The 12,716-nt window shown below is 47.3% G+C and overlaps 1 protein-coding gene across 1 annotated transcript; it reads right to left on the bottom strand.

Annotated features, from left to right (window-relative positions):
• Positions 1-368: 368 nt before the first annotated feature.
• On the bottom strand, positions 369-12,379 carry LOC129821018 (uncharacterized). Its single transcript, XM_055878218.1, has 7 exons — positions 10,710-12,379; positions 9,984-10,057; positions 8,872-9,106; positions 6,338-8,442; positions 5,317-5,532; positions 3,734-3,854; positions 369-3,396 (listed from the first exon to the last, which is right to left on the bottom strand). The coding sequence occupies exons 1-6, from the start codon at positions 11,044-11,046 to the stop codon at positions 3,753-3,755; spliced, it is 3,069 nt and encodes a 1,022-aa protein (XP_055734193.1). The 5' UTR covers positions 11,047-12,379; the 3' UTR covers positions 369-3,396; positions 3,734-3,752.
• Between the last annotated feature and the right edge of the window lie 337 nt (positions 12,380-12,716).

The following is a 12,716-nucleotide window of genomic DNA, read 5'->3' as shown; positions in this document are numbered from 1 at the left end:
CCACGTTGCACCACAGACTGTCCAGGAGTTGGCGGATGCTTTAGTCCAGGTCTGGGAGGAGGTCCCTCAGGAGACCATCCGCCACCTCATCAGGAGCATGCCCAGGCATTGTAGGGAGGTCATACAGGCACGTGGAGGCCACACACACTACTGAGCCTCATTTTGACTTGTTTTAAGGACATTACATCAAAGTTGGATCAGCCTGTAGTGTGGTTTTCCACTTTAATTTTGAGTGTGACTCCAAATCCAGACCTCCATGGGTTGATAAATTTGATTTCCATTGATCATTTTTGTGTGATTTTGTTGTCAGCACATTCAACTATGTAAAGAAAAAAGTATTTAATAAGAATATTTCATTCATTCAGATCTAGGATATGTTATTTTAGTGTTCCCTTTATTTTTTTGAGCAGTGTATATGTCCAAGCTGATGCATTTATCAAACATGCATTGCTCAAGAATGAGACTGTAAAGTTCCAAGATAATACAAAGAGAGAATCAAATATGTGAAAAACTATTAGAATTTCAAACAAAAAAGACAAACATTTTAAAGGCAACAATTTATTTCATATTTTTCTTTTTATAGATAACCAAAGGGAGAGCGTCTGAATTATCTGACTTTTAAAATGAAATTCGGAACATATTCAATGTCTCCATAGTATGTGCACGCATTGCATTGAGTATGAAGGACGTTCTTATATATAAAAAAGGCCAAACAGCCAATTTTTTTTTATTTTATCAGTATTGAGACAGTAATGTTGATTACACATTTTAGAGATTCACATTTAGACCTGGCAGTTTTCCCTTTCATAGGCAGCATTCGAAAAGACAACGGGAGGAAACAGACCCTTACCCCCAACTAGCCAACTCATGGGCCCAATCCCAAATACATCCCCAGACCCTTTGCACTTGTGGAGAACTGAGTGGATTTGACAGGTATAAGCAATATGGTAATACATCTACCGTGTCCTTTTATCTGCTACAGGGAAGTTTCTCCATATTGCTTATATCAATCAAATCCTCTCCAATCACAACAAGTGCATAGGGTGTAGGGGTCCTTTAGTGATTGGGCCCTCCCAACCCCCTTTCCCAAACTGAAGGTGAGACGAGAGAACCGATACATAGACAAACACTAGTCAACTCATCTCTAAACACCAAAGACAGTAGAAGAAACCCAATATACCTCCTCGTCTTTAACAGACACTCCATCTCCACACCAGTGAACTTTCAAGTATTCAAACCTGGGCCTCGTCTACTCTCCGGCTACCCCTCCGTTACATCAATGTACTGAATCTTAGGTTTACAACAAAGCTATGGTCCACTACATGACCAAAAGTATGTGGACACCTGCTCGTCGAACATCTCATTCCAAAATCGTGGGCATTAATATGGAGTTGATGGTCCCCCCTTTGCTGCTATAACAGTCTCCACTCTTCTGGGAAGGCTTTCCACTAGATGTTGGAACTTTGCTGCAGGGACTTGCTTCCATTCAGCCACAAGTGCATTAGTGAGATCGGGCACTGATATTGGGCGATTAGGCCTGGCTCGCAGTCAGTGTTCTAATACATACCAAAGATCAGAGGTCAGGTCTCTGTGCAGGCCAGTTTTTCCACACCGATCTCAACAAACCATTTCTGTAAGGACCTCGCTTTGTGCATGGGGGCATTGGCATGCTGAAACAGGAAAGGGCCTTCCCCAAACTGTTGCCACAAAGTTGGAAGCACAGAATCGTCTAGAATGTCATTGTATGCTGTAGCGTTAACATTTCCCTTCACTGGAACTAAGGGGCCTAGCCCGAACCATGAAAAACAATCCCAGACCATTATTCCTCCCCCACCAAACTTTACAGTTTGCACTATGCATTCGGGCAGGAAGCGTTCTCCTGGCATCCCCCAAACCCAGATTGGTCCGCCGGACTGCCAGATGGTGAAGCTTCTACACCTGCATTACTAGATGTTTGGGGTTTTAGGCTGGGTTTCTGTACAGCACTTGGAGATATTAGCTGATGTACGAAGGGCTATATAAAGTAAACTTGATTGATTGATTGAAGCGTGATTCACCATCCGGGGCAGCAGGTAGCATAGTGGTTAGAGCATTGGGCCAGTAAACTAAAGGTTGCTAGATCGAATCCCCGAGCTGACAAAGTAAAGATCTGTCGTCATGCCCCTGAACAAGGCAGTTAACTCACCGTTCCTAGGCCGTCATTGTAAATAAGAATATGTTCTTAACTGACTTGCCTAGTTAAATAAAAACTGTAGAGAACGTGTTTCCACTGCTCCAGAGTCCAATGTCGGCAAACTTTACACCACTCCAGACGACACTTGACATTGCACATGGTGATCTTAGGCTTGTGTGCGTGCGGCTGCTCGGCCATGGAGACCCATTTGTTGAAGCTCCCTACGAACATTTCTTGTGTTGACGTTGTTTGGAACTTGGTACTGAATGTTGCAACCGAGGACAGACAATTTTTACGTGCTTCAGCGGTCATATTCTGTGATCTTGTGTGGCCTACTACTTCACGGCTGAGCCGTTGTTGCTCCTAGATGTTTCCACTTCACAATAACTGCACTTACAGTTGACTGGGGCAGCTCTAGCAGGGCAGAAACTGACTTGTTGGAAAGATGGCATCCTATGACGGTGCAACGTTTAGCAAAATGGCGCCGACAGAGGGGGTCACCTCGCTTCTAGTCCTTAGGAAACTATGCAGTATTTATTTTTTTTATTTTTAGATTACTTGTTGATATTGCTGCATTGTCGGATCTAGAAGCACAAGAATTTCGCTGCACCTGCAATAACATCTGCTAACCATGTGTATGTGACCAATAAAATTTGATTTGAAAGTCACTGAGCTCTTCAGTAAGGCCATTCTACTGCCAATATTTGTCTATGGAGATTGCATGGCTGTGTGCTCGATTTTATACACCTGTCAGCAACAGGTGTGGCTGAAATAGCCGAATCCACTAATTTGAAGGGGTGTCCACATACTTTTGGTGATATCGTGTATAAGTGCACTCAAAGATTCAGTCTATACATAGAAAAATAATGATAGAAATAACAATAGTAGTAATAATTATCATTGTCATAATACATTTGTCATTTCCATTCTACACATTTCTCATTTACATAAACTGTGACGTCGTCAACCATTTAAATACAGTGACGTCACAGTTGCCCCACCCCCTGAGTGTAAAGTTCAAGTTGAAACCCCTGTAGCTACTGAAAATGCAAACAAGAATTTAAGTTTGGTTATTTAAATAACAATAATCAACGTCATAGTAATTACATCTTTCCTGGGAGCCTTGTGCTTGGACGTGATGGACGCATTGCATGTACAAGCTTGCAGTTCAACAATGTGCTCTACTCTCTTCATCACGTCAGTCAATGTAGACAGCTTCAACCCTAAAAACACAAACAGGACAGTTAGGGAACTGGAGAGTTAGTCCGACAACGCCCAACGGACGGGAATTCAATCAGAAAAGGCAAACTTCAGTGATAGGAGCAGTGCTGACATACTGTACACTTACTTAAAGGACAAAACAAGCCCCCAGTCGAACAGTTAAAAGCAGCGGGTGGCCGTCATGTCACCTCCGACTTCAGAACATCAGCTGCCATTCTGTGTTCATTTCCCGACTATTCTACATGTTGAGTCGCCACTGCTCGTCGACACCAACAGGTGATCTACTGAGCACGGCCGACGTTGGTTATGGTTTGTCTTGCCCTTAAGAGGGACACTCACCTCCCTCCCCAGTCAGCTCTCAGGATGCAGCCATACAGCTGCGACACTTATACAGCCTTTGGTCATGGGTCCGGATGTGGTCCTTCACATTCCTCATCCTGAAGAACGTCTTACTGCACAGCTACAACACACAGAGAAGGGGGTGTTCAATACCATATCAGTTCATAGTTACAGGCCAGGCAGAGGGGGCGGGGGGGGGGGGTGTTCAATACCATATCAGTTCATTATTACAGGCCAGGCAGAGGGGGCGGGGGGGGGGGGGTGTTCAATACCATATCAGTTCATAGTTACAGGCCAGACAGAGGGGGGGGGGGGTGTTCAATACCATATCAGTTCATAGTTACAGGCCAGACAGAGGGGGGGGAGGTGTTCAATACCATATCAGTTCATAGTTACAGGCCAGACAGAGGGGGGGAATCAATACGTATCAGTTCATAGTTACAGGCCAGACAGAGGAGGGGGGGGGGGGGGGTGTTCAATACCATATCAGTTCATAGTTACAGGCCAGACAGAGGGGGGGAATCAATACCGTATCAGTTCATAGTTACAGGCCAGACAGAGGAGGGGGGGGGGGGTGTTCAATACCATATCAGTTCATAGTTACAGGCCAGACAGAGGAGGGGGGGGGGGTGTTCAATACCATATCAGTTCATAGTTACAGGCCAGACAGAGGGGGGGGGGGGGGGGGGTTCAATACCATATCAGTTCATAGTTACATGCCAGACAGAGGGGGGGGGGGGGGGGGGGGGGGGGGGGTTCAATACCATATCAGTTCATAGTTACAGGCCAGGCAGAGGGGGCGGGGGGGGGGGGGGTGTTCAATACCATATCAGTTCATAGTTACAGGCCAGACAGAGGGGGGGGGGGGGGGGGGGATGGGTTCAATACCATATCAGTTCATAGTTACAGGCCAGACAGAGGGGGGGGGGGTGTTCAATACCATATCAGTTCATAGTTACAGGCCAGGCAGAGGGAGGGGGGGGGAGGGGGTGTTCAATACCATAACAGTTCAAAGTTACAGGCCAGGCAGAGGGGGGGAATCAATACCATATCAGTTCATAGTTACAGGCCAGGCAGGGGGGGGAGGGGGGGGGGTGTTCAATACCATAACAGTTCAAAGTTACAGGCCAGGCGGGGGGGAGGGGGTTCAATACCATATCAGTTCATAGTTAGAAGCCAGGCAGAGGGTGGGGCGGTATTCAATACCATATCAGTTCAGTTACAGGCCAGGCAGAGGGGGGGGGGGGTGTTCAATACCATATCAGTTCACAGTTACAGGACAGGCAGAGGGGGGAGGGAGGGTGTTCAATACCATGTCAGTTCATAGTTACAGGCCAGGCAGAGGGAGTTCAATACCAGATCAGTTCATAGTTGCAGGCCAGGCAGAGGGGGGATGGTCATTACCATATCAGTTCATAGTTGCAGGGGGGGTGTTCAATACCAGCGGATAGGAAAGAGGTGAGGAATGAGGGGGCTAGGGGCAGGAGTTTAGGGAAGGGGTGGGTGTAGAAGCATGGGTGGGGGGTAGGAGAGGGGGGTAGGAGAAAGACAGTAGTAGTTTGATTTCCAGTTGCAGTACATACAGGGCAGGGCCAGTGCTTTCCCTCGATGTGCCTGATGCGGTGCATGAGGAGGCCGTTACAGTCCTTGTAGGAGGCCCGGCACTGCAGGCAGACATGGGATGACTTGGCCTTGGGGGCCTGACTGCGAGGACTCCGCAGTTGCTTGAGCCGCGCCCGGCAGATCGAGTCCAACAGGGCGGGGCCTTGGCTAGGCAGGTGGAGGGACTTAGCTTGCTTCTGTGGAGAGAGAGGGAGAAGAGTCCATTCTGTTAGATAACATCATTTAAAAAATGAACATTAAAATACATTTTACAACAGAACACACATGGATTTCTTTCGATGCCTTTGTGCTCTTTTTTGCTGTACAAGCACCCAATTACATGGTCATTACATATTGTAGCTTGATATGTATGCGTCGACAGAGCAATCAATATGGAATGTTATCCAACTCAATTTACTCTCCAAAAGTAAGAAGCATGTATCCTTAGCCCAGATCCGACATTTCCCAACGTAATCTAAGAGAGCATTAAAGTAGTGTCAACATTTTTAACAGTGTGAAAGCAATGCTCCCGTTAGTTACCAAAGAAAACCAACAGTGTGACTGATGATTAGACCCCCTTTCCCCTCAGACCAGGATTGGTTCAGCCATTTAACCCCTGACTGAATCCTCAGTCTGATAAATGGTGTTATGTAAAGATAACAGTTAACTCCACCCACCCCTGACCTCCCCTCTACCACTCCTCTCCTAAAATTCCCAGGAGAACTGTGGAGGAAAGCATGGCTGCATATCAATAGTTTCAAACTGGCTTCCTTTCCTTGCCTCCTTCCCTTGATCTGAACTAATTTCAGATAATTGGCCAGGTAAAAGTCCTTCAGTAGACCTATGATATGTCTTTCATCTACAGTACCTTGTGTTTTCTTGTTAGTGAAGTTGACAAAAATAAGATGAGGACTGAGAACAGCAGCAGCCCACTTGAAACTCGTCCCAAATAATAGGAGAGAATGTGCAAGAACAGCTATACTATGCATCCCTGGTGTGTACCTTTGGTATATCCCGTGCCGTGCGTGCACCCTTTGACTCTGTGGCTCTAACCAGGTGGGGGGCCTTGTGTTGGTGAATGTTGACAGCCCTTGGTGGCCCCTGCCTCTTGGTTTGACTTTGGTTCACACTCTCCTCCTCCCGCTCCTTCTTCACCATGGGCAAAGTGGTGGTACCTCCTCTGGCCCTCAGGACCCTGTCCGGGCCCCCCCCGGGACCTAACCTCTCCCCCCTCGAGACAGATCGTGTTAGGCAGATATCCACACTCTCCTCCTCCCTCTTCACCCCCACCATGGGCCCTACGGACGGCCTACAGAAGCTGAAGAGGAAGCCTGGATCTAGAAGCTTGACAGGGGGCTTGATCTGCCTCTTGCCCAGCTCTGGGGAGGGTGGCTCGGGGAAAGGCCCCGCCACGCGTAGAGGGTCTGCTGGTTCCTCCTTGATGACCCTGTACAGAGGATGGCTATGGAGGGGAGGAGGGACTGGGTCAGGGCTGAGGATGCTGCTGTTTTTCCTTCTGCTCAGAGCTCCAGGCCCTCTCTCCATGACCCCCCTTGCTCCCTGGTTGCACCCTGTCCTCCTGCTCTTCTCTCTGGACTTATGCTGGGCTCTCCCAGCCTCTTTCATGCCACTACGCTCCGGCTTGGCTTTGGCCAACAGACACCCGCTGTTGTAGCGGAGCACCCTGACAGTCTCCATGGTAACCTTATTCCTGGGGTGGGCCCTGGGAGGGGGGATGTGTGTGTTTGGGTCTTGGCCAAGTGGGGGGAGGGGCGGGGCTGAGATGGCGTAGTCGGCATGTTCCGGTTTGATCCTGAGAGCAGAGATGTTCTTCTTGGGATTTGGAACTCTGGCGTTCCCAGAGCAGGGCGGGAGGTGCGGAGGGGGATGGCTGACCTCTTCACCCCTGACAGAACGCCTGAGATCCCTGCCGCTATAGGCCGGCCTGGACACAGGCTGCAGCAGGTCCGGTAATGCCACTTTACTGCGCATGCTCCTGTCGCTGGGCGGAAAACGACGGGGCTGTCTGGATCTCTTCAGTCTCCTGTCCTCCATGCTGATTGGATACACAGGCTCCTTCTTTATGATCCTGTTCAAGAAGTGGGCATTGGCAGGGGTGCAGAGAGGGAGGGACAGGGGCAGCCCCCCGAACACCAGCCCCCCCAACCCCTGGGGACGGGGTTTCCTCCGCTTAGTCAGCGAATAGTTATTGACTTTCAGCTTCCGGAGCCGTTTCTTCTGCCTCCAGCCAATCAGATCCTCCGGTCTGGGTAGGAGGGACGTCCTCTGTAACCCAAGCACGCTCATCAGCCGGTACTTCTCCAGCGCTCTGAAATTATCCTTCTCATCTTCCTCCTCCTCCTCCACCCTCACTATGTTGGCCTCAGAGCAAGCCCTCTGTCTGGAGGAGGTGGAGGCAGGACAGGGGACTGGGGGTGGCTTTCGGCCCTGAGGAGGGCTCTCTGTCCTGGGCAGCATACTCTGGACCTCCTTGGCAGCCCCGGGAGTGGAGCGGAGGAGACGGGTACATGTGTGGGGCAAGGAGGAAGAGGGGACGTTTCGGGAGCGGGGGTTGGAGGGGAAATTTTTTCGGGGGGAAGAGGTTATTTTACAGGAGGGGGATTTGAAGTCCATGAGCTTCATCCTGTGCATGGGGCTGAGGGGGAGGCCGTTTTTCCCTGGAGGGTGGGCGCTGGGTTTGTGGGGGCGACGGGGTGACCATCTGGTGGGGCTCTCCTCCCCCGACTCATCGGACTGATCCAGAATCAGTCTGAAGCCATCACCCAAACCCCTCACCACTCTTCCCCCAGCCACCCTCTCCCGGCCCTCTCCAGCCAATCTCTTCTTCCTGTCCTTCTGGTGGTGGCGGAGCTCCAGGGGAGACCCAGGGCGCTGTGATGGGAAGCCCAGGGCAGGGTGCTCCGTGTTGGGGTAGCGGGAGGTGTGGTCCGCCTGCTCCCTCTGGAGGGCCGTGCAGGCCTCCACGGCAGGCCACATGCCCAGATGACGGGCCATAGTGCTGACCTCTGACAGGTCCTCTTCAGACACACACAGAGTAGAGGAGTAGGAGAAGTCCAGCAGAGACACCAGGCTAGACTCACTGAAACCTACAGGGCAGGGAGAGGGAGGTGATTAGACAGGAAGTGAAAGCTAAAAAGTTGATAGATTGAATTTTTATCTGAGAGAGTGAGAAAGAAAGAGAGAAAGAGAGAGAGAGAGAGAAAGATAGATTAAATTAAGAGAGAATAAATATATGCACAAACATCAGCCCTAGACCCAAAAACAGATGCTGAGAAGATCAGAGAGAAAGGGAAACAGTGGAAGGAGAGACCCAACATGATGGAGTGGAAAAGAAAGTGAGGTAGAAAGTGGTGTTGAGTTCATTTCAGAGGAGTAGTTGTCATGTCCATGCCAAAACAATATGGGCATTCTCAAAATGAGAGAGCAGAGTAGATGGAAGAAAAAGAAACAGATTGATTGACAGATTGAAGAAACAACCCCATTCAGAAAGGCGTGTGTGTGTGACCGTTTCATACCTGTCAGGTCGATGTCAGACCTGGTGCTAGGGGCGGAGTCCATCTCAGTGAATACTTCCTGGAAGTACTCACTCACTGCCACCAGCACTGCCTTGTGGGCGGAGTAAGAGCGTCCGTCTGTCCTCAGAGTGATGTCACAGAACAGCCCCGCCTCCCGCTGGCTCCTCAGCTTATTCAGCACTTCATGGCTGTGTGACATCATTGTCTGAGAGAGACAGCTCTCGCCCACACACTTCTGTTGGAGAGAGTTAGCATGAGCGAGAGGAGGAAAAGAGACACCAATAATTGTGAGAACACGATTGAATAAAAGAGAAAGCTCCAGCACTCCACATCCTTTCCAACGGCTCCGCGCTCACAGGAAAAAGAACAGCCTCTCCGAATTCGCTCCATTCATTAAAATCACAATTTAACCAACACCCATCTATTTTTGTGACTAACTGGACCTCCCAGTTGGTATTGAAACCAAACCATATGATTTTAATTTAAATTATTTTAATAAACATGAAAAGGTGAATGTAAGAAGCGCTCATAATTTCAAATTGGCTACATGTCATATTAAACGGCATATAAACACTGTAAATAGGTCAGGATCCAGACAAGGAGCCTAAGAAGGAACATAAAAATAATTATTTAGGCTATATTATTTCAATGCTATAGCCTACAATGAAAATACCTTGTGAAGCATTGATGAGTGAGACACTAGGCTGGTAGCCACATAAAGCTCTCAGCATTTAAACAACATTTTGGTGTATTAAATCATTATAGTCTGTAAATTGCTCATATAGGCTGTGACTTACTTAGAATTAAATATTGTTTTCATCTTTGGTTCTCATCTTTGTTACCTTGATTTGGCACCTGTGCGTTTTATCAGTTTCTTTATGAAAATATTTAGCCAACTCCATGACAGTAGCTAAAGCAACACACAAGTAGAATACAAATGCATGCTGGGCCAGGCAGGCCCTGAGCTCATGAAGTGAGCGCTACTGGAGCGAAATTGGAACGGTGACGCTCCAGCCTTTGGGAATCTCTCTCCACACTCCAGTCAAATTGAGCAGGCTCCGCTCACATACTCTGGTGATGATCACCTGATGTTCTACTGTTCCATCTCTTACCTCGGCTCTCTTGTTCCTCTGCTCAAGGCACTCTGGACATCCCAGGACAAAGTCTCGGATCTGAAAGTACATCCCTGAGGATGAATCAATAATGTATGTTATTTCAATGATCATCATATCCAATATTTTATTCACAAAACAAACCATATTACACAAGCAGTGTTTGACCACCAAAAGGGTGCTAATGTTTCTGAACAGCAAAACAAAACCAGTCATTCTTCAATGTAGCTCAACATGATCTTTTTGACTAAAAGTAGCCTTGGGGTTAAGAGTGTTGGGCCAGTAACCAAAAGGTCACTGATTCAAATCTCCATGCAGAATAGTTGGGGAAAAATCTGTTGACATGGCCTTAAACAAGGCACTTACTCCCAATTGCACCTGCAAATCGCCCTGGATAAGAGCATCTGCTAAATGACTCAAAATGTAAATGACAAATGGCGCATTATAATAACACCTCTGTCTAAAGCATGCACTTGTGATGAGAATAGAGAAATGCATTGTTTACACTAGATTATAGAGAAGCAACATAGGGGAAGTCAGTCACAATAGAGAGCGTTAGATGTGTTTAAATTACAGCCTATACCAAGCCTCACAATAACATTATGCTGACATATTTTGGTCTATAGGCCAGTTTGGGGGAAATCTCAAGTGGTTTTTATTATTGTCCTGTGTAACAATGCCACGGAAGATCGATAATAACGAACCATCCCACGAGTCCATACTCACCCTCCCACCAGTAGTTCTCGGCCACTGATCTGTACGTGTCCTCCAGGGAGTGGTGGCGCGTGCCTGTCCGTCGCCGGTGGAAAGTGGCGATCGCCCCGAACCGTCGGTCCTCGTCAAGCACCTCCCGGTAATGGATGAAGCCTCTCTCCAACTTCTTACGGTACAGCAGTCCGTCAATCAATTCGAAGTTTGGCGAGCAACCCAATGATTTACGCCCCGTACGAGCACGGGCGGCGTCGGGCTCCCCCGCGATGATCCGCACTCGGTCGGGTAATTTGGATGGAGAAAATGTGTCATCATTCGCGTATTGTGTTTTATAGTTGCAGTCGCCGGCCATTTTAGCCGGACTTCTTTTTTTGTATCTGCTGTAAGCTACTTTTTCCTTATTGAGTCTATCCCTCTTCCTCTCCGCCGTCCGAAAGCAAAAACAAAAGCTATGTCCCCTTGTACCGTTCTGGGGATTACAGCAGAGGGAGCCGTCTGTGCGTTACGGTTGCAAGTTTCCTCGACCCAAAAGTTGTCAAGTGTCAGGTGTTGTCATCTCCACGTGGATGCGGTGACAGTAGTGGACAGTGACAAAAGATTAAAGACGGGCCAGGAAAACATAGGATGAAATAGACCTATGAAACTTTCAAATGAACATATTGGCAACCTATTTGGAGAAGCTATTTATGTTGCATTCCATCGTGGTTAAAACCATTCACTGAGACAATGTGGCACGCTTAGCCACTATAATCAAAAAGTATCCAATAACAGTCTGCAGCACAAGAACTATGTAGCTGATTTGTTTGAATAGGAGAAATGTCACCAGCATATTTCCATGAAGTCAGCATCTCTTTGGCGATCATCCATACATTCCTGGGTCATGATCATAACCCAAACAGAGCAGTCTCATCCAGTCAAAGTGGATATCCTACACAAACCGGGGTTATCCAACAGAGACTAAACGTGCACTTCCTTGACAAATCCAATAGATTATTTGATGATGATGGAGCCAATAAAAAAGTTAATACTGTATTCCAGATGTTTATAATGTAGGTCTGGATAGACTATATTTCAGTGGCAAAGTTTGTTTGAAAGAAAATGCATTTTGATTATTCATTGTCCCAAATGCCCATAATGAAGATGTTGGCTAATTACAATCGCGCCCACCCAATAACAAATGAGAAATATCGCATCAACCCCAGGCATAAACAAGTGATACAATGTAACCAGCTATTTATCTTCTTATTTCACATCACTGGGCGCGACAATGTATCATCGAAGTGCCAACAAGCCAAATCAACAGATGTATCCATCCTTTTCTGTTCACAATTGCAATTTTCGTGTAGCTAAATGACGACGACTCACTATTCCCCTGGTGTAACTTGTGATTTGTTTCGCTAACTCGGAAGCAACATGATGATGCAGCGATCTGTCCAGCATCGCGAGTTGAACGACCTATTCGTGAATCGAGGTGTTTCGCCGATCACCACAAATATTAAAAATGTCAAAATAATGTCTCTAAAATCAACACAAGACTCCCCGTATGTGCTACCCGACTCATTTCATATCTCTTCCCTTTACGCAAAACAAGTCAGATGATCAAATAATCTTTTTTTTTTTAATCATAACCTTCTGTTGGTTACCACATGACAACCTAACTTCCTTCTAACACTCACAGGATCTTCCCCCTCCTTCATTCAATGCCTATTAGTAGACACTTTAAAGAGCCCCGACAATAGACAATGCGATTGGCCATTAGAACTGTCAGTCAGGGGGTATTTTTCATGCATCAAGATAGGTTGTTGACGTCAGTATTGCCTCACTTAGTGCCCACGGTCAAATTGATTACTGAGAAATAGAATTGATACAATAATCAATTCCGCTACTTCTCTTATATCAACAAATGCCTCTCTAGGGAATTCATATAGGCATATTCTTAGATGAATCTTCTTTTGCATTCAGACCGAGAAATGCGATCAGAGGACAAAACGTCCAGGCATTATTCTGCTACATGCTATAAAT

The sequence above is a fragment of the Salvelinus fontinalis genome, chromosome 23 (genome assembly GCF_029448725.1).
Source record: "Salvelinus fontinalis isolate EN_2023a chromosome 23, ASM2944872v1, whole genome shotgun sequence".
Lineage (NCBI taxonomy): Eukaryota > Metazoa > Chordata > Actinopteri > Salmoniformes > Salmonidae > Salvelinus > Salvelinus fontinalis.
The sequence above is the reverse complement of the archived record's forward strand: the minus strand, read 5'-3'. Positions and strand labels throughout refer to the sequence as shown.